At 35.8% G+C, this 26,022-nt stretch overlaps 1 protein-coding gene across 5 annotated transcripts in view; it reads left to right on the top strand.

The window, feature by feature from the left end:
* LOC149781206 (uncharacterized) overlaps nucleotides 1-26,022 on the top strand; it is a 151,828-nt gene that overhangs the window by 70,540 nt on the left and 55,266 nt on the right. For all 5 annotated transcript variants that reach the window (XR_016414654.1, XM_089935271.1, XM_089935272.1 and 2 more), the window contains exon 4: nucleotides 11,501-11,544. Coding sequence is in view for 4 of the 5 variants with exons in the window: in XM_089935271.1 (XP_089791397.1) it covers nucleotides 11,501-11,544 (44 nt within the window). In the remaining variant the exon portion in view is untranslated. The remainder of the gene's footprint in view (nucleotides 1-11,500; nucleotides 11,545-26,022) is intronic.

Genomic DNA, 26,022 nt, shown 5'->3' with positions numbered 1-26,022 from the left:
AATACAAAGCAATCACAATTTGTAATCGTAATCATAATCGTAATCATAATCGTAATCATAATCGTAATCATAATCATAATCATCAGTGTCATAATCGTAATCATAATCGTAATCATGATCATAATCATAATCATCAGTGTCATAATTGTAATTGTAATGAGCACCTGTAATCAACCCCATGTCTGATTACAGGTATATTGAAATCACATGTCTGATTACAGGTATATTGAAATCACATTGTTTTATAGAAGAGTAGTACAGGTGATGCTCAGTTGATGTCCTTTCATGTTAACACCATTCATAATCTCTATGTGTGTGTGTTTGTTTACTGTAGCTTTTAAAAAATCTGTATGATGAATGCAGTGTGGAAATTTATTGTGATGTCTAGCACTGGGGCATCATGCCGCAGACATGTAGTATGATGTCCCACCCAGTCACATTATCCTGACACCAGGCCGACCCGTCCCAACACAAACCCGTTAATGCTGACAGCCTAGAGAGGCAGCTGCTAGTACCGCTTTTATAAGTTTTTGGTAGGACTTGGATGGGGTTCTAACCTGTGATCTCCCACATCTGAGATGTATGCTATTACCACTTAGGCCACCATAGCAGTCCCATTCACAATAAGAAATAACATTTAATTTGTGCCATGTGCTGTGACTCACATGTAGCTCATTTACATGCATTTACATTACTTTCAGTGTATGTATAATGTCAGGAATGTATCTATGGCATAAACGAGCATCACTTGTATATGTACTGAAATTGCACAGAGTGATAAATATGATTGTTTCTGTGGAAGTTAACTAAGACATTTCTTAACATGTTTTACATGAGTCAGGTGACCATATATATCCTAGAATTGAATTCCATAGTTTGGCTTCAGAAAAAAGCTAAACCTAAATTAAAAATCTCAGAATTTGAACAGTTGGATTGGGAATATGGTTGTACCATTACAAGATTGATTTGGATTCTCGAGAACATAACAGAGCCATCTGATATGAACTGCAAACACCTTCATCTACAATCCCATAATGAACTGACACAGCCACCTGATATGAACTGCAAACACCACACACCTTCATCTACAATCCCATAATGAACTGACAGAGCCATCTGATATGAACTGCAAACACCACACACCTTCATCTACAATCCCATAATGAACTGACAGAGCCACCTGATATGAACTGCAAACACCACACACCTTCATCTACAATCCCATAATGAACTGACAGATCAGGCTACCAGTATGTGGACTTTGCTCTTCTTACAGTGTGAACAGCACACAGTAAAAGATCATCTTTGGGAACATTATAGTTCAGTAAATCCAGACTGTATTGTTAAGATGATGATTTGCGATCAAATGTGAGCTATTCACAAACACATCGGTACAGGTTTTGGAGGTGATTTATTGGACTAACTACAGTATTTCTCCCAGGGCAAAACTAGGAGTCCAATCTTATAAATTTATCAACAAGTAGAGGGTCGACCTTAGCTCAGAAAAATTATTTCTTTGTAAAAACTTGACTTCTGTTTTGTAAAAATAGGCAAAGGTGTGTCATTAGATAAATGTAGTATGTGATATTATTGGTAGATCTTAGTCTGTGGTGTGCCATCAGATAAATGTAGTATGTGATATTACCGGTAGATCTTAGTCAGTGGTGTGTCATCAGATAAATGTAGTATGTGATATTATTGGTAGATCTTAGTCAGTGGTGTCTGCAGTTGAATATGGTTTATATTGTGCAACACCCACACCAGTAAATTTGAAATGATGTGAATGTGAATCTGTTTCAACTGATTAAAAATTATGAACCTGTACTCCAAGCTATGCATTTTTCTCACATTAGTGTTACACACAGGATACCAAGGGCAATGAGATGCTTTGTCACCATCTTCCAAATTATGGGACACTCAACATTTTAAAGTGGCAAAGAAAAATAACATATGTAGTACTTAATGCACTGTGAGTGAACAACATTAGATATTCTTATTATCTTCCATAATTCTGCCACCTTAACTTTGTTGTCTGTACAGTACTCTGACAGTTTCCTTGGACATTCACATTGTTGTAATAAATGATTTATCTAACACTCAAGTAAATGATGAAAATATTAACATGACTGAATGTTTGGTTAAATGAAATGAGCTGCACTTTGGATTCTTTCCATTCCTGGCCTTGCTTCCATTTAACTTCAGTTTTCACTCATTATCTACCATTAGGTGTCACTATTTGTAACATAATAATTCACAATTTTTGCATAAAAATTTAATCCTATTGTTAATGCAATTGAAATAAAATTAATAATTCAGCACCATAGCTGTGCCTTCATCTGTGAAAATGTGTTACTCTAGCAGCCAACAAAGATTTTACTCTACAACTTGGCATACCATCATGAATCTTGGATATTTTGATTGTGAAATATGTTGTTTTAAAATGGATGTCAAAGTTTGTTTCTTATGCTTTTGGTAGCTCAGGCCACTGCAAGCACCAAACATTATTGTGGGTGGACATGCTGCACTTAACAAAAGTAGTAGGTGTATTTTATTTCTCCCAATGAAAAAAAACCAAACAAAACATGAACAGTAGGCACACAGGGGTGGAGATTTGGGGGAAATAAGACAGAATGTATCCCATAATCAAGATGCAACACTGTACTAGTAACCAGACTTAAATAAACTCTGTTCTCCAAGCCAGTCATTTTTTTGTTTCACACTAGTAACCATACATAAATATATCGACTCTGTACTCCAAGCCAGTCATTTTTTTTCACATTGGTAGCTTTACATAAATATATCAACTCTGGACTCCAAACCAGTCATTTTTTTTCACATTGGTAGCCCCACATAAATATATCAACTCTGGACTCCAAGCTAGTCATTTTTTTCACATTGGTAGCCCTACATAAATATATCAACTCTGGACTCCAAGCCAGTCATTTTGTTCACACTAGTAACGATACATAAATATATCAGCCAAGATTTAAAGCACATTATCATTACAGCTACATAAATTATCACTGCTGGTTTGAAATATTGACTCCTGTGATCATTACCTTTTATTAATAGCTTTGGATCCCTAAAACAAAACAGTCTAGACCCATCTAGGATTCATGGTCCTGATCCAACTCCCACAGTAAACCTGAAGAAACATCATGATATTCAAAATTTGATGTTTGATTTACATATGTTTGAAACTTTTTTCTGTTCCATTTAATTATGTTTGAAACTTTTTTCTGTTCCATCTGTAACGAATCAGGAAGGAGCTCTAAATTCCATTCTATAAAAGAACTGAAATTCCATCAATAGAACATTGTTTCTATTTTTTTTCTTCAGTTGCAAATATGATAGGGATTCAGAAAATTATTTTTGCTAACATTTTTCTTTTTAATTATTGACCAATCATGGCCAGTCAAACCCATATATTTTCTATTTTATGTTGACCCATATCTAGACTGGTTTCTCTTTTTCTGTCTAATTGGTACCATGAGTCCTTAAGATAAAGCAGAAATTACTTTCTTCAGCAATCTTTTAAAAGTCTGATCTTACCTGTTTTTCTCTAAGGTGTGTGAGACTAAGGAGTGTCTCTTATTTGATGATATAGCAGTTCAGTTTTGTTTATAATGTTACACCTTCTTGGCTTATGTAAATACTTGCTTAAGGTAAAGGGTCCCTCTTTAATGAGTCTTTCGGTAACGTTACCTGAACGTACTTGAAACTAATTTTTGTACAGCTTTCGTTTAAAATGTTGAGTTTCTAAGCATACAATGCTGAGCCAACAAAAAACATTAATTGGTTTTGTACAGCAAATATTATTCATGCCATCTTACTGTGACTCATGACGTTTACCTGAAAAACGGTTTTGACAGTGTCCCAGATAATCAGCAACCTGGTCTTGAGTAACTTTTCTCCTATGAAATATAGCTGAAAATATGGAAAGATTTTGCTTAGGTGAAACTTTGGTTTTCAACTATTGAGTTTTGGTGAAAGATGTGAGCCAAATACATGTACTTGATAAAGATTGGTAAATTTCATGTCAGATTTCAGATACATTTGGTATGGGTTTGAAGGGAAAGGTTTCTGACATAATTAATTAGAACAAATTCTTCCATGCACCAGTATAAGCAAGGTATCTGTAAAAATCCATACAGAGATAATATCCCACAAAAATTAACTTCCAGGTATCACCAATACAATTCAAGAACTGTTACAATCACTGCCTACCAGTATGTCTGCCCTGTTGTTCCCATGAATGTATATGTGTATATATGCATTATGGCATTCTGTTCATTCTTTATATATATGTTTTCTATCAGTATTTTCTTTCTTTATATATATGTTTTCTATCAGTACTTGCTTTCTGAGTGTATTTAGTTCCTGTTGTTTTGGGTTTTTTTAAAACTTTTATCTATGGTGTCATTGTTTTGTTCTAATCTTTAGTATTGCCTACATTCAACATGACAAATATAATCCAAAAATAAATATTTTGTCAAAATATCCATCCAGATTCTTAGTTTGCTGAAACAAGTAAATTTTCAAAATCATTATTATAAGGAATACTAAATACTTAGGGTTGGAGAAAGGGAGAGGGGTTCATTGTCACATTAAGAGGAAAGTTGACAAGTAGGTTGGATAGCATATAGAGTTGTTGACAAAGGTGATGGGCAGAGATCGAAGTGTCACTGACCCATAATATAAACTACAGTATACAGAGAACAAGGCAAACACTTTATCAAATATGTCAGATAAATCTGTTATGTTTCTGCCCCATTCTTTATGTATATAAAATGGAATCTTGGTTATGTAAAATCATACCTTACTGTGCAGCTCAAAATTACATGACCATTATATTATGATGTCATAGATCTGATGTCACTTGTTTCCTTGACCATTATATTATGATGTCATAGAGCTGATGTCACTTGTTTCCTTGACCATTATATTATGATGTCATAGATCTGATGTCACTCGTTTCCTTGACCATTATATTATGATGTCATAGATCTGATGTCACTTGTTTCCTTGAGCATTACATTATGATGTCATAAATCTGATGCCACTTGTTTCCTTGACCATTACATTATGATGTCATCAATCTGATGTCACATATTTCCTTGACCATTATATTATGATGTCATTGATATGATGTCACTTGTTTCCTTGACCATTACATTATGATGTCATAGATCTGATGTCACTTGTTTCCTCAGTGTATCATAGTGCTATGAACTTGGACAAAGATTCTAACTAAAATGATGCGTTTGAAATTTCCATGCCATTATAGTTTGAATAAGAAAAATATTTGTACAGTTTTAATAATCACAACGAATGTCCTGTGAAACAAATATTACTCTCAACAAAAAGTACATGAGACCTTGGGAAACCATGAGCAATATATGACTTGCTGTCAGTCATCCTTCACTGAAAACTGGTGTGATCTTTGGAGAAAAAATTCACTAATCAATGTATCATTTTCTTTTTGTATAAGATCTTCAGCCTGTGCAAATTTGAATCATTTCTAACTATTAATTTGGTGGACAATGGACAATTTAGGCAGGGCACATATACTAATATGTTTATATATAATGCCCTTACGTGGGGATGAATATTCAACACAGGGTAGCATGAGAAAATGCAAATTACCCTATTATAAATCGATTTTGAAATAATTTTGAATTGTTTGTCTTTCATAAAAAATACCAATTTTCAATTTTGCAAGCAGTCGTAATGAATGTGGTTCCATGGTAAAACTGAAGGCATGATACAGAAGAATAAAAAATATATTCACATTCTTAAAACTGTTCAAGTTGGAAGGGTAACCATTCTTTTCAGCTCGTACAGTAGATTTTTTTCTATAAAAATAAGACGGGAAACAAATCTCTATTTTGGTACCTTAACTGATAAGCTGAATCAGATGCTATTAGTTTAGCTTCATTATCTAGACTTGTACCAAAATGTTCTGTTGACAGGGCTCATGTCCCATGCCTTCCCAACATTGTCAGTGATTTATGAGGATAGATAGAGATGGAGTATTAAATTTCCTGTCATATTGATTTTTATTACAGTTTTTTTTGTTGTTAGCCTATTTCTAAGTAGAATATTCCTTAAACCACTTGCCTTGGTATTCAGACAGATGTAAAATGCACCAACTGCAGCCATTGTTAAAATAAATAAATTTGCTGTGTTCTCTATAATCACTGATAGCCTAGCTGATCTGACAGTTGGTCAAAACAGATGAGCTCTGAGGCAAGCATTCATGGAACTCAAGCTTAAATGACAGAGATGATTTTTTTTCTCATAAGGCTTTATTTAAAAATTGAGCTCCAAGAAGCACAAAAGCAATAACACAAACAATTCTTGCTTTTTATAAATCTGCATAATGACAGGTAAAAACAGGTTCTGTGAAAAAGATTTTCATTCTTTTTTCTTTGAATCATTTATGGGGCCATGGTTGTGTGTTCATTAGTGTCAATACTGATGTGGTATCTAAATACTGCACGAAGAGTGCAACATTGTCAGTGAAAACTAGGTTACCGTGACCAATATTTCATGGTTTTAATCTGATCATGCCACAGTTTGTTTTATTTTCATTGCACGTAGATTTGTTGTTAAAAGGAAGTGGAACTGGAAAGTGTCCAGACTATCAGGATTTAAACACATTGATCTCATTGATTGATATCTTTATTCAAAGAGAAAAATTTGAAGTTCATTTATACAAGGGCAGTGGATATTTCAAGAATATATAAATCACCAATTCCTGTCTCCTTTAAAGAAAAAGAAAGCTATGTTTGCATTGCTTTGTCATTGGTAGCCTTAAAACAACAAATTGTTCTCCAGGGCTATTACTCTGACATTACTGGCTATGACCAGTAGGAATCAAAACGAGTATTTTGCCTGTAGCCATATTATCATCTGCTGTATTGACTATTTCCACTGACTTTAGTTGTGTTTGCAAGATACTTCAAGTTTTTTGACATATGAAGTCTCAGGACAGACCTTTTGTGGATAATTTTGCACAAAGAAAACTTCAAGTTATAGAGCCTATCTAATGTCATGCTAAGATGAATCAATCTTTATATGGGGACTACAATTTCTGGATAGGCTGGGACCAACTTTTCTGGATAGACTGGGAAGTGAAGATTATAATCCTGTCCTTTAGAACTGAAAAGACCATTGCCTTTGCAGTTGTGTGGATCCATTAAGTAAACATTGTATTTACCAGATTTGTAACAATGGCTTTTGAAGTGCTCAGAATAGAGCTATGAAGGCATGTGACTGCTTCTATATCAAGGGCATTGCACTGGCTGGGGTCAAATGTATAGATATTCATTTTATGGCATTTTTAGGTTTATTTTCTACCAGTATTATATTTGTGACATAGCTGACTAACCAGTGTTTATATATTCAAGTTGAACAAACATAAAAACAACCAAAGATGTAAAAGAAGGTTACGCATTTGAACATAGCTGTTTGTTAATACTGTACCTCATTCTATTTCTTAAGATGGTTAGAATTAGAGTTTGTCATGTATGATACAGAATTACTCTTATCAGATTTATACATAATTACTCTTATCAGAAAAATAGATCATACACCTGCAACAACAAAAAATTATAAATTTTTTTATAGTTCTTTTGGTCAAGCCTCTATTTCAAAATTGAGGAAAATGCAGTTAATTACACTTAGACAGAATTTAATTATAGTCACTGTTTTAAGGTAGATACAGTAAAAGTAGAAAGTAGTATTAGATTTGGTCAAATTAAAACATATGTAAACCAATACATTCTATAATATAGGTATGGATTAGTAATTTAAATATTTCAGCAACCAGAGGAGTCCGAAACCTGAATACAGACACTCCTTTTCATGTTTCTTTATTTAAAGAAATCATTTTTAGATGATTCTGGAGGAGTGAATGTCCATCTCAGTAACACAAGCCAGACTGGTTATCAGTCTTCATACATCATATAAATAAATGTAATTACTGCAGCAGACTGGAAGTGACAACTGACCCTTTAACATTAAGGTACATTTTCTTGGATGTTGATGAATATGACATAGAATATGGATGATCAGTTTTGTGAAGTCTGTCTGTTTTATACATGTTTTGTGAAGTCTGTCTGTTTTATACATGTTTTGTGAAGTCTCTCTGTTTTATACATGTTTTGTGAAGTCAGTCTGTTTTATACATGTTTTGTGAAGTCTGTCTGTTTTATACATGTTTTGTGAAGTCAGTCTGTTTTATACGTTTTGTGAAGTCTGTCTGTTTTATACATGTTTTGTGAAGTCAGTCTGTTTTATACATGTTTTGTGAAGTCTGTTTTATACATGTTTTGTGAAGTCTGTCTGTTTTATACATGTTTTGTGAAGTCTGTCTGTTTTATACATGCATGTATAGAAGTTTCATATTTCACAAAACAGTGCATAAATGACTTCAGTATATCATCAGATTTTATTTCAGTCAAAATTTTCATTTGTTGTTAAATTTTATTTGACATTTGCCAGGAATAGGGAATATTGAAAATGCCACAGTAGTTTCAGAGATGGATGACTGTTCAAAGACAGATTATGTATAAATTATATGTATATGTACCATATATAATCGCTTTTTGAATCCAGCTGCAAAATGTACAGTCTACACCAGACATGCAAATATACCATCGCATAATGCACCAGTTGATCAGGTTCAGTGCAGTTTTTAGGAATAATCAATAGAAGAAAAAAAAATAACACAGACCCTGATCTGAATGCACATTATGATGTGGCACATCAGGATCTTTGTCATTTGCAGTTGTAGTTGACTTATAAGCATATATGTATATATATGGTATGTATTGTGGAGTTGTACATGATACAAGAATACTACACATGTAAAAAATAAGGGGCTTGTTATGATTACACATGTAAATAAATAGGGACTTATAAATACTACACATGTAAATAAATGGGGACTTGTAATGTCTATGCATGTAAATAAATAGGGACTCATAAAGACTACACATATAAATAAGAGGGGACTTGTAAGACTTCACGTCAATAAATAGGGACTTGTAAGACTACACACGTCAATAAATAGGGACTTGTAAGACTTCACATGTCAATAAATAGGGACTTGAAAGACTACACATGTCAATAAATAGGGACTTGAAAGACTACACATGTCAATAAATAGGGACTTGAAAGACTACACATGTCAATAAATAGGGACTTGTAAGACTACACATGTCAATAAATAGGGACTTGAAAGACTACACATGTCAATAAATAGGGACTTGTAAGGCTTCATAGGACATAAAGATTGGCATATCAGGTACATGTTTAAAGGATCATTTGAATAAATTAACGTGAATTTGTTGAACTTGGTTATAGTTTGGTGAAGTTTAGAACCTAACAAAATCAATTGTTTGTTCATGTGGAAGTTGACAAAATATTTTTGCTCCATTTTGTAGTTTCTTGCTTATTTAAAGTCATATAGCCAAAAAAAGCATGGTGTAATGACCAAAATGGGAACATAAACCTTAAAGCAAAGGTTCATTTTCTTTTGAACTTCAGCTCGTTTAAGTTTAATATAAATAATTTAAATAATTAGTAATATATGAATTGATGTATTAAGAGAATTAGCCTCCTTATTCACCAATTATTATACTCTTAATTGTCGGTATTTGTAGTACTAAAGATTCATGGGTAGGTCAAAATAATAAATATGTGTGATTCCACAAATAGTGTGGGGGAAAATAGGGTAGCTGGAAGTCAGTAAATGTTTGTTGTTGTTTTTATGACTTTTTAATCCAGCTCATGTCACAGTTTTCAATTTAATGTTACTGGTTTGGTTATGAAAAAAAGGGAGCACAGATAGTACTGGTTTTGTTATGAAAAAAAGGGTGCACAGATAGTTGTTGTTGTTGTTGTTGTGGGGTTTAACGCCATTTTTCAGCACACGATAGGCTATACATGGCGGCCAGTATTAATAGTGGAGGAAGAACCCGGGAAGACCCAAAAAGAACCACCGACCCACGAGAAGCTAGTGGCAAGCTTTCTCACATACCCACATTGGCTGAATCCGAGACTCGAACGGGTGCAGACAGAGGTGAGATGGCAGTGATCCGTAATGGAGAGCGCTTTAGACGACTCGGCCACTCGGAGCCCCGGTGCACAGATAGTACTGGTTTTGTTATGAAAAAAGGGAGCACAGATAGTACTGATTTGGTTATGAAAAAAAAGGGAGCACAGTTAGATAGTACTGGTTTGGTTATGAAAAAAGGGAGCACAGATAGTACTGATTTTGTTATGAAAAAGGGAGCACAGATAGTACTGGTTTGGTTATGAAAAAAAAGGGAGCACAGATAGTACTGGTTTTTGGTTATGAATAAAGGGAGCACAGATGGTACTGATTTGGTTATTAAAAAGGGAGCACAGATAGTACTGATTTAGTTACGATAAAAGGGAGTATAGATAGTACTGATTTGGTTATTAAAAAAGGGAGCACAGATAGTACTGGTTTGGTTATGAAAAAAGGGAGCACAGATAGTACTGATTTGGTTATGAAAAAGAGCACAGATAGTACTGATTTGGTTATGAAAAAGGGAGCACAGATAGTACTGGTTTGGTTATGAAAAAAGGGAGCACAGATAGTACTGATTTGGTTATGAAGAAAGGGAGCACAGATAGTACTGATTTGGTTATGAAAAAAGAGAGCACAGATAGTACTGATTTGGTTATGAAAAAGAGCACAGATAGTACTGATTTGGTTATGAAAAAGGGAGCACAGATAGTACTGATTTGGTTATGAAAAAAGGGACCACAGATAGTACTGATTTGGTTATAAAAAATAGGGAGCACAGATAGTACTGATTTGGTTATGAAAAAAGGGAGCACAGATAGTACTGATTTGGTTATGAAAAAAGGGAGCACAGATAGTACTGATTTGGTTATAAAAAAAGGGAGCACAGATAGTACTGATTTTGTTTTTCTTATACATGATGAATGCTTCTTGAGGGTCAGTGGTTCTTTCCAGGGTTTTCCTGGGTTCTTCCTCCACCATTAATACTGGCTGCCATGTATAGCCTATCGTGTGCTGAAAAATGGCGTTAAACCCTACAACAACAACAATACATGATAAATAGTTGGAACCATTAAAATGAGGAGCCAGACATTTCTTCTTCTTTGCCTGAAGATTTGCACATATAAATGAAAGACAGTTTTGAATATACACTGATTAATGTGCCAAAAAATTAGAGAAAATGACTAAGGTTTAACAGTGTGGATTTGTACTTGCTGTGGTGTAAGAAAATATTTCTACTGAGTAATTAATTCTCCAAGTCTTTTTATTAGAGGATTCTAACAAATACTTGGTAAAGGGGTAATACATATTTTCATGACCAATCCACAATAACAGATTGCATGTTCTGGATGGGTGATTTTATTGAAATATTTATCATTTTACATGAAATGTTATTTCTTATTCAACCATTAATTTCTCATATTGTGTTTGTTTCAGGATAAAGTCAAAGTTTACGATGATATTGACAACACAGAGAATAGGTGAGAACTCTTTACTTTGCAACTTGATCAAAAAAGACAAACAAATGGGTTTGCTTTCTAAAGGTCTTGTATTGATTTTCCATATAGATTTATTTGTAATACATATATCTGTTCCATGATAATTTGTGTAAATTGTTTGAAGAGGTTGGGGGAGGTAGCAAAGGTAAATGTTTTCTTGCATGAAATTTGCTGGTTTTTCATACAACTATTGTTTAATCCTGTCATCCATCATGCCTTATATACTCATATACAAGTATGGCTTAATCCTGTCATCCATCATGCCTTATATACTCATATACAAGTATGGCTTAATCCTGTCATCCATCATGCCTTATATACTCATATACAAGTATGGCTTAATTATGTGATCAAGCATGCCTTATATACTCATATACAAATATGGCTTAATCCTGTGATCAAACATGCCTTATATACTCATATACAAGTATGGCTTAATCCTGTGATCAAGCATGCCTTGTATACTCATATACAAGTATACCTTAATCCTGTGATCAAGCATGCCTTATATAATCATATACAAGTATGGCTTAGTCCTGTCATCCAGCATGCCTTGTATACTCATATACAAGTATGGCTTAATCCTGTCATCAAGCATGCCTTGTATACTCATATACAAGTATGGCTTAATCCTGTCGTCCAGCATGCCTTGTATACTCATATACAAGTATGGCTTAATCCTGTCATCCAGCATGCCTTGTATACTCATGTACAAGTATGGCTTAATCCTGTCATCCATCATGCCTTATATACTCATATACAAGTATGGCTTAATCCTGTCATCCAGCATGCCTTATATACTCATATACAAGTATGGCTTAATCCCGTGATCAAGCATGCCATATATACTCATATACAAGTATGGCTTAATTATGTGATCAAGCATGCCTTATATACTCATATACAAGTATGGCTTAATTATGTGATCAAGCATGCCTTATATACTCATATACAAGTATGGCTTAATTATGTGATCAAGCATGCCTTATATACTCATATACAAGTATGGCTTAATCCTTTGATCAAGCATGCCTTATATACTCATATACAAGTATGGCTTAATCCTGTCATCCAGCATGCCTTGTATACTCATATACAAGTATGGCTTAATCCTGTGATCAAGCATGCTTTATATACTCGTATACAATTATGGCTTAATCCCGTAATCAAGCATGCCTTATATACTCATATACAAGCATGGCTTAATCCTGTCATCCATCAAGCCTTATATACTCATATACAAGTATGGCTTAATCGTGTGATCAAGCATGCCTTATGTACTTGTATACAAGTATGGCTTAATCTTGTCATCCATCATGCCATATATACTCATATACAAGTATGGCTTAATCCTGTCATCAAGCATGCCTTATATACTCATATACAAGTATGGCTTAATCCCATAATCAAGCATGCCTTATATACTCATGTACAAGTATGGCTTAATCCTGTCATCCATCATGCCTTGTATACTCATATACAAGTATGGCTTAATCCTGTCATCAAGCATGCCTTATATACTCATATACAAGTATGGCTTAATCCCGTAATCAAGCATGCCTTATATACTCATATACAAGTATGGTTTAATCCTTTGATCAAGCATGCCTTATATACTTGTATACAAGTTGAGTTCAACTGCAAACTGCACAGACCCAGATTTGTCTCACACAATACACTGTCATATCTGGGTCACATAGCTTGTTAGGAGTAATCAGTAGAGCAGACAACATAGACCCTATTCTACTAGTGCATTATATGATGGCAGATCAGGGTCTGTGTTGTTTGCACTTGGACCTGACTTACAAGTGAGAGTAAACTACAAAAGTATAATAGTATCTTCATGATTATTAGTTTTTAGGGTTTGGGGGGGGATTACTTTTTGGTGAGTACTTGTATTTTATATATATGGTGTGTCTGTTTTCTAAAAGGAATGGAATTCACTTCATTGATATTGATCCAAAAATGCACCTTTCTGAATATGCATCCAACATGACAACCACTCAGCCAGCTTGGTTTCATGTAACTGTACATAAATAACCACTAAGCCAATATGGTTCCATGTAACTGTACATAAATCACCACTTGGCCAAGATGACTTAATGTAACTGTACATACAAAATCACACAGCCACCATGGCTCCATGTACATGTAACTGTACATAAATAATCACACAGCCAGCATGGTTCCATGTGCATGTAACTGTACATAAATAATCACACAGGCAGCATGGCTTAATGTAACTGTACATAATAATCACACAGGCAGCATGGCATAATGTAACTGTACATAAATAATCACACAGCCAGCATGGCTTAATGTAACTGTACATAAATAACCACACAGGCAGCATGGCTTAATGTAATTGTACATAAATAATCACACAGTCAGCATGGTTTCCTGTAACTGTACATAAATAACCACACAGCCAGCATGGTTCCATGTACATGTAACTGTACATAAATAATCACACAGGCAGCATGGCTTAATGTAACTGTACATAAATAACCACACAGCCAGCATGGTTCCATGTACATGTTACTGTACATAAATAATCACACAGCCAGCATGGCTTAATGTAACTGTACATAAATAACCACACAGGCAGCATGGCCTAATGTAACTGTACATAAATAATCACACAGACAGCATGGTTTCATGTAACTGTACATAAATAACCACACAGGCAGCATGGCCTAATGTAACTGTACATAAATAATCACACAGCCAGCATGGTTTCATGTAACTGTACATAAATAACCACACAGCCAGCATGGTTCCATGTACATGTAACAGTACATAAATAATCACACAGGCAGCATGGTTCCATGTACATGTAACTGTACATAAATAATCACACAGCCAGCGTGGTTTCATGTAACTGTACATAAATAACCACACAGCCAGCATGGTTCCATGTACATGTAACTGTACATAAATAATCACACAGCCAGCATGGTTTCATGTATCTGTACATATAGAATATATCTACATTTACAGTAAAAGGGGCAGATCCAAGATTGTTTTAATTTTTATTTTTCAAAAAAGTCAACTTGCTCATATTTTTGTCATTACACCATGCTACTTTCACTGACAAGGAGGAAGGGACCACACTTAACCCTCCTGCTCTCTTTTTTTACCTTTGCAGCCAATAATATACACTGCAATAAATAATGGTGCACCTTTACATACACATTAAGAAGGATGGTGCTTTGGAGCCAGCTGTATTTATTGGAATGATCTTCTGAATTACCAGTAGATATTTTTTTGTGTTTAGAAAATTCTGGAATAGAAAGTATAAATGTCATTCCATACAGTCCTTTTTGTGGTATAGTGGTGACTTTCTATCAAAACAAAAAACAATTCAGGGTCCATATGAAGAGAACTTCTTGTTGTAAAATACTATATGTGACACTGATTGTGCATTTCTGGGTGTGAGGTTCAGTTTTAAAACAGTGTTATCTCACTGATTATCTAATTTTGGGTGTGAGGTTAGGTTATAGAATAGTGTTATTTCCCCGATTGTCTCATTTTAGGTGTGAGATTAATTTATAAAATACATTTATCTCTATTACTGTGTACTTCTGGGTGTGTTGTTAAGTTTTAGCATAATAATATCTCCCTGATTGTGTATTTTTGTGCGTGAGGTTAGTATAGTAATACCCCATGATTGTGTAATTTTGGGTGTGAGGTTTGCATAGTAATATCCCCTGATTGTATACTTTTGTGTGTGAGGTTAGCATACTAATACCTCCCTGATTGTATACTTTTGGGTGTGAGGTTAGTAAAGTAATACCCCATGATTGTGTACTTTTGGGTGTGAGGTTAGTATAGTAATACCCCATGATTGTGTACTTTTGGGTGTAATGTTAGTATAGTAATACCCCATGATTGTATACTTTTGGGTGTGAGGTTAGTATAGTAATACCCCATGATTGTGTACTTTTGGGTGTGAGGTTTGCATTCTAATACCTCCCTGATTGTGTACTTTTGGGTGTGAGGTTAGTATAGTAATACCCCATGATTGTGTACTTTTGGGTGTAATGTTAGTATAGTAATACCTCCCTGATTGTATACTTTTGGGTGTGAGGTTAGTATAGTAATACCCCATGATTGTGTACTTTTGGGTGTGAGGTTTGCATTCTAATACCTCCCTGATTGTATACTTTTGGGTGTGAGGTTAGTATAGTAATACCCCATGATTGTGTACTTTTGGGTGTGAGGTTAGTGTAGTAATACCCCATGATTGTGTACTTTTGGGTGTGAGGGTAGTGTAGTAATACCCCATGATTGTGTACTTTTGGGTGTGAGGTTAGTATAGTAATACCCCATGATTGTGTACTTTTGGGTGTGAGGTTTGCATTCTAATACCTCCCTGATTGTGTACTTTTGGGTGTGAGGTTAGTATAGTAATACCCCATGATTGTGTACTTTTGGGTGTAATGTTAGTATAGTAATACCTCCCTGATTGTATACTTTTGGGTGTGAGGTTAGTATAGTAATACCCCATGATTGTGTACTTTTGGGTGTGAGGTTTGCATTCTAATACCTCCCTGATTGTATACTTTTGGGTGTGAGGTTAGTATATTAATACCCCATGATTGTGTACTTTTGGGTGTGAGGTTTGCATTCTAATACCTCCCTGATTGTATACATTTGGGTGTGAGGTTAGTATAGTAATACCCCATGATTGTGTACTTTTGGGTGTGAGGTTAGTGTAGTAATACCCCATGATTGTGTACTTTTGGGTGTGAGGGTAGTGTAGTAATACCCCATGATTGTGTACTTTTGGGTGTGAGGTTAGTATAGTAATACCCCATGATTGTGTACTTTTGGGTGTGAGGTTTGCATTCTAATACCTCCCTGATTGTATACTTTTGGGTGTGAGGTTAGTATAGTAATACCCCATGATTGTGTACTTTTGGGTGTGAGGTTTGCATTCTAATACCTCCCTGATTGTATACTTTTGGGTGTGAGGTTAATGTAGTAATACCCCATGATTGTGTACTTTTGGGTGTGAGGTTAGTGTAGTAATACCCCATGATTGTGTACTTTTGAGTGTGAGGTTAGTATAGTAATACCCCATGATTGTGTACTTTTGGGTGTGAGGTTTGCATTCTAATATTTCCCTGATTGTGTACTTTTGGGTGTAAGGTTAGGTTTTTATACCATATTTGTCTATGTATGACATTCATCTAATTGCACAATGCATAGACACAAAAAGAAATATAAATGTGACGTGTCATGGTATTTGTAATGCAGTTCACCATAGCAAGGTAGCCATGGAACTGACTGTTCTAACACTATTTGTGGTACAGTTCACCACAGCAAGGTAGCCATGGAACTGACTGTTCTAACACTATTTGTGGTACAGTTCACCACAGCAAGGTAGCCATGGAACTGACTGTTCTAACACTATTTGTGGTACAGTTCACCACAGCAAGGTAGCCATTGGACTGACTGTTCTAACACTATTTGTGGTACAGTTCACCACAGCAAGGTAGCCATGGAACTGACTGTTCTAACACTATTTGTGGTACAGTTCACCACAGCAAGGTAGCCATGGAGCTGACTGTTCTAACACTATTTGTGGTACAGTTCACCACAGCAAGGTAGCCATGGAACTGACTGTTCTAGCACTATTTGTGGTACAGTTCACCACAGAAAGGTAGCCATGGAACTGACTATTCTAACACTATTTGTGGTACAGTTCACCACAGCAAGGTAGCCATGGAGCTGAGATTTCCAAGACTATTTGTTGTGCAGTTCATGTTAGCAAAGTAGCCATAGAGCTGAGCATTCCAAACCTATTTGTGGTGTTGTTCACCATAGCAAGGTAGTCACATAACACAGGAATACATACATAAAGTAGGACCAAAGTTATAATTAAGTGCAAGCAGGCCAAAGATTGTAATGATGTGCCCTCAGACCAAAATTATTGACACCCATAGTGTTTTGTGTAAAGCATAGGTGAGACATAGGTATCACATTTCTGATTGCTATAAATGAAAGGGTGCCAATCTGACTTCCATTATGGCCATCATAATGGCCATCTTGAAATATTGCTGTGGCTACTTGTCCTAGATGATTGGTCATATCAACATTGTGCTTCCTTCAAAATGCTTCTTACAGTTTGTTGATGGTCCTCAATGAAAATGGTCCTCAGTGTAGATGGTCCTCAATGAAATTGGTCCTCAGTGTAGATGGTCCTCAATGAAATTGGTCCTCAGTGTAGATGGTCCTCAATGAAAATGGTTCTCAGTGTAGATAGTCCTCAATAAAAATGGTCCTCAGTGTAGATGGTCCTCAATGAAAATGGTCCTCAGTGAAAATGGTCCTCTATGAAAATGATCCTCAAAGTAGATGGTCCTCACTGAAAATGGTGCCAATCTGACACCCAGTAATTTGAAAATATTATTGCTGATGAATGTCAGAAATGGTTTCAACATTCAGCAATTGAGAGGAAGAAATTGTTTTTATCCTGAATTCCTGAGGGAAAAGCATTGGCCAGTAGAGAAAGACATTTAATCCATGCTTCAATCAATCAAACAAGATAGTCAGAATCTACCATACAAAGCCTCGTAGCTGAATTTGATTTACAACAGTTGAAATTGCCAGTTTGTATACCAATAACAGTAAATGGCTTAGAATGATGGGTTTATGACTCTTTCTTGAGTACTTGGAACTTGTAAAGTTCAATGTTAAGATTTATTCCACCTGAGTGTGCAATTGTCAATGTTAATACTGGATGTTAACTCATTCAGCCCCAATCCCTCCTGTAAGTGTGATGAGGCTGTACCCTACTTTCGAGCTCAGCAGCATCAGGGTCATTTAAGATACACCAGTGTGGGTGGTATTAGAAAGATGCAGACAGATATAGCTCTAAAATGATTCCAAATAATCTTGACATTCTAGTTGCACTACAAAATACAGAGGGAAAAACCTAATTTTTGGACCCATGGTCCACCCAAAATTTGCTCGTGGTCAGAATCCGATTTTGTGTTAGGATTTTAGACCTTTTGGTATCAGATTTAAGGCAGACCTGTCTGAACTGCCCACAGACAGGTGAACCTTTGCAAAAACTAGGATAATGTGAGCATTTGGAATAAAGCATGGTCTCCATATGAAAATGATATGTCCATTAAGCAAAAACTATTTAAAAAAAGAAAAAAGAACTCCAACTTTTACCCTCCTGTTCATGTGCAAGCAAAGTAACCAATGGAAAATGATGTTTCTAATACAGCTAGGCATTAGTCTCATGGAAAATCTGTTGAAAGTCAATGTATTATGATGTATTCAGAAATAGCCCTCAAAATGTCTTTCCTACTTGCATTTCAGGCAAAAAACAACAAAAACCTCCAGGGCCAAATGAGTTAAAAGTCATATTAACTCAGTCAAAAACAAATATCATTGCTATTGCCAGGTTTATAACTCAAATTTAATCAGCCTCAAACACAAAATTACAATGCTAATACCAGACCTATAACTCACATTTACTTGGCCTCGAACACAAAATGCCAGTACTAATGCCAGACCTGTAACACATTTATTCAGCCTCTAACACAAAATTACAAAATTACACTGCTAATACCAGGCCTATAACTCACATTTGATCAGCCTCAAACACAAAATTACAGTGCTAATGTCAGGCCTACAACCCACATTTAATCAACCTCAAACACAAAATTACAGTGCTAATGTCAGGCCTACAACCCACATTTAATCAGTCTCAAACACAAAATTACAGTGCTAATGCCAGGCCTACAACCCGCATTTAATCAGTCTCAAACAAAATTACAGTGCTAATGCCAGGCCTACAACCCACATTTAATCAGTCTCAAACACAAAATTACAGTGCTAATGTCAGGCCTACAACCCACATTTAATCAGTCTCAAACACAAAATTACAGTGCTAATGTCAGGCCTACAACCCACATTTAATCAGTCTCAAATACAAAATTACAGTGCTAATGCCAGGCCAACAACCCACATTTAATCAGTCTCAAACACAAAATTACAGTGCTAATGCCAGGCCTACAACCCACATGTAATCAGTCTCAAACAAAATTACAGTGCTAATGCCAGGCCTACAACCCACATGTAATCAGTCTCAAACAAAATTACAGTGCAAATGCCAGGCCTACAACTCACATTTAATCAGTCTCAAACAAAATTACAGTGCAAATGCCAGGCCTACAACTCACATTTAATCAGTCTCAAACACAAAATTACAGTGCTAATGCCAGGCCTACAACCCAAATGTAATCAGTCTCAAACAAAATTACAGTGCTAATGCCAGTCCTACAACCCACATGTAATCAGTCTCAAACAAAATTACAGTGCAAATGCCAGGCCTACAACTCACATTTAATCAGTCTCAAACAAAATTACAGTGCTAATGCCAAGCCTACAACCCACATGTAATCAGTCTCAAACAAAATTACAGTGCTAATGCCAGGCCTACAACTCACATTTAATCAGTCTCAAACAAAATTACAGTGCTAATGCCAGGCCTACAACTCCTATTTGATCAGCCTCAAACACAAAATTACAGTGCTAATGTCAGGCCTACAACCCACATGTAATCAGTCTCAAACAAAATTACAGTGCTAATGCCAGGCCTACAACCCAAATGTAATCAGTCTCAAACAAAATTACAGTGCTAATGCCAGGCCTACAACCCACATGTAATCAGTCTCAAACAAAATTACAGTGCTAATGTCAGGCCTACAACTCACATTTAATCAGTCTCAAACAAAATTACAGTGCTAATGTCAGGCCTACAACCCACATGTAATCAGTCTCAAACAAAATTACAGTGCTAATGTCAGGCCTACAACCCACATGTAATCAGTCTCAAACAAAATTACAGTGCTAATGCCAGGCCTACAACCCACATGTAATCAGTCTCAAACAAAATTACAGTGCTAATGCCAGGCCTACAACCCACATGTAATCAGTCTCAAACAAAATTACAGTGATAATGTCAGGCCTACAACTCACATTTAATCAGTCTCAAACAAAATTACAGTGCTAATGTCAGGCCTACAACTCACATTTAATCAGTCTCAAACAAAATTACAGTGCTAATGTCAGGCCTACAACCCACATGTAATCAGTCTCAAACAAAATTACAGTGCTAATGCCAGGCCTACAACCCAAATGTAATCAGTCTCAAACAAAATTACAGTGCTAATGTCAGTCCTACAACCCACATGTAATCAGTCTCAAACAAAATTACAGTGCTAATGTCAGGCCTACAACTCACATTTAATCAGTCTCAAACAAAATTACAGTGCTAATGTCAGGCCTACAACTCACATTTAATCAGTCTCAAACAAAATTACAGTGCTAATGCCAGGCCTACAACTCCTATTTGATCAGCCTCAAACACAAAATTACAGTGCTAATGTCAGGCCTACAACCCACATGTAATCAGTCTCAAACAAAATTACAGTGCTAATGCCAGGCCTACAACCCACATGTAATCAGTCTCAAACAAAATTACAGTGCTAATGTCAGGCCTACAACTCACATTTAATCAGTCTCAAACAAAATTACAGTGCTAATGCCAGGCCTACAACCCACATGTAATCAGTCTCAAACAAAATTACAGTGCTAATGCCAGGCCTACAACTCACATTTGATCAGCCTCAAACACAAAATTACAGTGCTAATGTCAGGCCTACAACCCACATGTAATCAGTCTCAAACAAAATTACAGTGCTAATGTCAGGCCTACAACCCACAAGTAATCAGTCTCAAACAAAATTACAGTGCTAATGCCAGGCCTACAACTCACATTTAATCAGTCTCAAACAAAATTACACTGCTAATGCCAGGCCTACAACCCACATGTAATCAGTCTCAAACAAAATTACAGTGCTAATGCCAGGCCTACAACCCACATGTAATCAGTCTCAAACAAAATTACAGTGCTAATGCCAGTCCTACAACCCACATGTAATCAGTCTCAAACAAAATTACAGTGCTAATGTCAGGCCTACAACCCACATGTAATTAGTCTCAAACAAAATTACAGTGCTAATGCCAGGCCTACAACCCACATGTAATCAGTCTCAAACAAAATTACAGTGCTAATGCCAGGCCTACAACTCACATTTAATCAGTCTCAAACAAAATTACAGTGCTAATGCCAGGCCTACAACCCACATGTAATCAGTCTCAAACAAAATTACAGTGCTAATGCCAGGCCTACAACTCACATTTAATCAGTCTCAAACAAAATTACAGTGCTAATGTCAGGCCTACAACTCACATTTAATCAGTCTCAAACAAAATTACAGTGCTAATGCCATGACTACAACCCACATGTAATCAGTCTCAAACAAAATTACAGTGCTAATGCCAGGCCTACAACCCACATTTAATCAGTCTCAAACAAAATTACAGTGCTAATGCCAGGCCTACAACTCACATTTAATCAGTCTCAAACAAAATTACAGTGCTAATGCCAGGCCTACAACTCCTATTTGATCAGCCTCAAACACAAAATTACAGTGCTAATGTCAGGCCTACAACCCACATGTAATCAGTCTCAAACAAAATTACAGTGCTAATGTCAGGCCTATAACTCACATTTAATCAGTCTCAAACAAAATTACAGTGCTAATGCCATGACTACAACCCACATGTAATCAGTCTCAAACAAAATTACAGTGCTAATGCCAGGCCTACAACCCACATTTAATCAGTCTCAAACAAAATTACAGTGCTAATGCCAGGCCTACAACTCACATTTAATCAGTCTCAAACAAAATTACAGTGCTAATGCCAGGCCTACAACTCCTATTTGATCAGCCTCAAACACAAAATTACAGTGCTAATGTCAGGCCTACAACCCACATGTAATCAGTCTCAAACAAAATTACAGTGCTAATGTCAGGCCTATAACTCACATTTAATCAGTCTCAAACAAAATTACAGTGCTAATGCCAGGCCTACAACTCACATTTAATCAGTCTCAAACAAAATTACAGTGCTAATGCCAGGCCTACAACTCCTATTTGATCAGCCTCAAACACAAAATTACAGTGCTAATGTCAGGCCTACAACCCACATGTAATCAGTCTCAAACAAAATTACAGTGCTAATGCCAGGCCTACAACCCACATTTAATCAGTCTCAAACAAAATTACAGTGCTAATGCCAGGCCTACAACCCACATGTAATCAGTCTCAAACAAAATTACAGTGCTAATGCCAGGCCTACAACTCCTATTTGATCAGCCTCAAACACAAAATTACAGTGCTAATGTCAGGCCTACAACCCACATGTAATCAGTCTCAAACAAAATTACAGTGCTAATGCCAGGCCTACAACTCACATTTAATCAGTCTCAAACAAAATTACAGTGCTAATGCCAGGCCTACAACTCCTATTTGATCAGCCTCAAACACAAAATTACAGTGCTAATGTCAGGCCTACAACCCACATGTAATCAGTCTCAAACAAAATTACAGTGCTAATGCCAGGCCTACAACCCACATTTAATCAGTCTCAAACAAAATTACAGTGCTAATGCCAGGCCTACAACCCACATGTAATCAGTCTCAAACAAAATTACAGTGCTAATGTCAGGCCTACAACTCACATTTAATCAGTCTCAAACAAAATTACAGTGCTAATGTCAGGCCTACAACCCACATGTAATCAGTCTCAAACAAAATTACAGTGCTAATGTCAGGCCTACAACTCCTATTTAATCACCCTCAAACACAAAATTACAGTGCTAATGCTAGGCCTACAACTCACATTTAATCAGCCACACACATAAAATTACAGTGCTAATGCCAGGCCTACAACTCCTATTTAATCATCCTCAAACACAAAATTACAGTGCTAATGCCAGGCCTACAACTCACATTTAATCAGTCTCAAACACAAAATTACAATCCTAATGCCAGCCCTACAACTCACATTTAATCAGTCTCAAACACAAAATTACAATCCTTATGCCAGCCCTACAACTCACATTTAATTGTTTTCTGACACAGAAGTCAATGCTTACACTAGACCTGATTCATGTAATCAGTTTTAAACACAAAATGTTTGATCTAACACCAAGTGTTAAACTCAGATTGAACCAGTCTCAAACGTGAACACTAGTCTCAAACTTGAACACTAGTCTCAAACTTGAACATCAGTCTCAAACATGAAACATTAGTTTTAATATCAGGCCTGATACTAATGTTTATCCAGTCGCAATAACAAAAAGTCAATAATGGCAAAAGGCTATTTGAAACTCTCAAACAAAACACTATATTCCAAATCTTTAATTTTCAATAAATTCTCTCTAGCTAAAGTTTCAATTACCAAAATTTCAAAATCCACATTCTGTTATTTATTCTAAAAGTTCAGTTTTCTCACTACTGGCAGACAACTGTGATTTTTACTTCAGGGTCAACCTATGTTAAAATTGTGCAGTGTTTGTAGTTTTCTAACTTGGGCCCATCAGGTTAAATAGCATGGTGTCATATGTTGTAACAATGGGTATTTCTCCCATGATAAACTCAGGTGGGGTCGGGGTCTGGTAAAGGTAAAGTATCGGATGGGACTATTGTTGAACTAAGCTTTTTTGAATTTTCCAGACTGTTTTACAAGATGTTGTTGTGGGCATATCATTTGATAAATATGGTGTGAATAGCATCTATGTCAATCCCTTTATGTTACAGTTAGTTACCCAAGTCCATTCATGTGCAATGGCTTTGTATGAAAGTTTAAGTTTCATATATGTTTATAGTTCAAGTGTCTCAAGATCTGTTACGAATGGCTTAATTTATTTCCCAGGGAATCAATATCACACACCACATGTAAGGTACATGTGGTTTGTAAAGAAGATTTATGCTATAGATACAGAGAATAGTCACACACCACATGTAAGGTACAGAGAATAGTCACACACCACATGTAAGATACAGAGAATAGTCACACACCACATGTAAGGTACATGTGGTTTGTAAAGAAGATTTATGCTATAGATACAGAGGATAGTCACACACCACATGTAAGGTACAGGGAATAGTCACACACCACATGTAAGTACAGAGAATAGTCACACACCACATGTAAGGTACAGAGAATAGTCACACACCACATGTAAGGTACAGAGAATAGTCACACACCACATGTAAGGTACAGAGAATAGTCACAAGCCACATGTAAGGTACAGAGAATAGTCACACACCACATGTAAGGTACAGAGAATAGTCACACACCACATGTAAGGTACAGAGAATAGTCACACACCACATGTAAGGTACAGAGAATAGTCACACACCACATGTAAGGTACAGAGAATAGTCACACACCACATGTAAGGTACAGAGAATAGTCACACACCACATGTAAGGTACAGAGAATAGTCACAAGCCACATGTAAGGTACAGAGAATAGTCACACACCACATGTAAGGTACAGAGAATAGTCACACACCACATGTAAGGTACAGAGAATAGTCACACACCACATGTAAGGACGTACATGTGGTTTGTAAAGAAGATTTAGATACAGAGAATAAGCTGTATCAAGCATCCCCAAACAAATGTCGTGTAATTGTTTCTTTTTAAAGTACGTAAAATTTGAGTTGAGTAAATGGCTCCACTCACATATTGAGCTCATTATAAAATGTTTGTAATTTAAAAAAGGTATGTAAAAGCCATTCCCAAGCAATTTGAAAACAGTTACACCAGAAATAAGTACTTACAATTGCCGCCATGATCTGCCATTATTTTGCACACAAAAAAAATCATATCAGTGGTGTGTATAAAGTTTATAGTTGTGATTTTCTTGGTCATGGATCGTTACATTCAATGTTAAAAATCTTAGATTTTTAATGATATCTTTAGTGATTTCTTTAATCTTTATTGATAATATCAGTAAATGTTTCTTGAAACTCAGGAACATTTCTTTACCCAGAGACACAATATGTCACATCACTATCACATCATGCAACAGTTGTTATACATGTCCTGCAGTCACTTTGCTTGCATCACAGTTTTATGTGATTAAATCCATTACTGACATGCAATCTAGATAATTAACATTTGACTATTGAACAATGAGTCATCCTAATGAACAGAATATGAAGATGGAAATCTAATCTCAGAAATAATCAGGGATTATAGGATAAACATCAATAAAACTTGTAGACAAATGTTGAGTGAAACACGTAACATAGATGGATTACATCATTTTTAAAGTCATAATTATTATAAAACTATATGAGTTGTTGCTGTATTCCATGTTCCAAAAACTAAAAGCTTGTTTCTAAAATCATTCTTTTACATATTCAAACTGACACCCAAAGATCAAGTTGGTTTTATATGAAAATGTCTCTAGGACATTGGCCACAAGTATGTCCATCTTGAAAGTCTGAGTTATTTCTGCTTCTCCTAAATGGATGGTCATATTGACATTGGGTTTCCTTTAAAAGACTTT

Source organism: Sinohyriopsis cumingii, chromosome 15, assembly GCF_028554795.1.
Source record: "Sinohyriopsis cumingii isolate HCF-2022 chromosome 15, ASM2855479v2, whole genome shotgun sequence".
Lineage (NCBI taxonomy): Eukaryota > Metazoa > Mollusca > Bivalvia > Unionida > Unionidae > Sinohyriopsis > Sinohyriopsis cumingii.
Note: the sequence above shows the minus strand (reverse complement) of the source record. Positions and strands in the feature narration are given on the sequence as shown.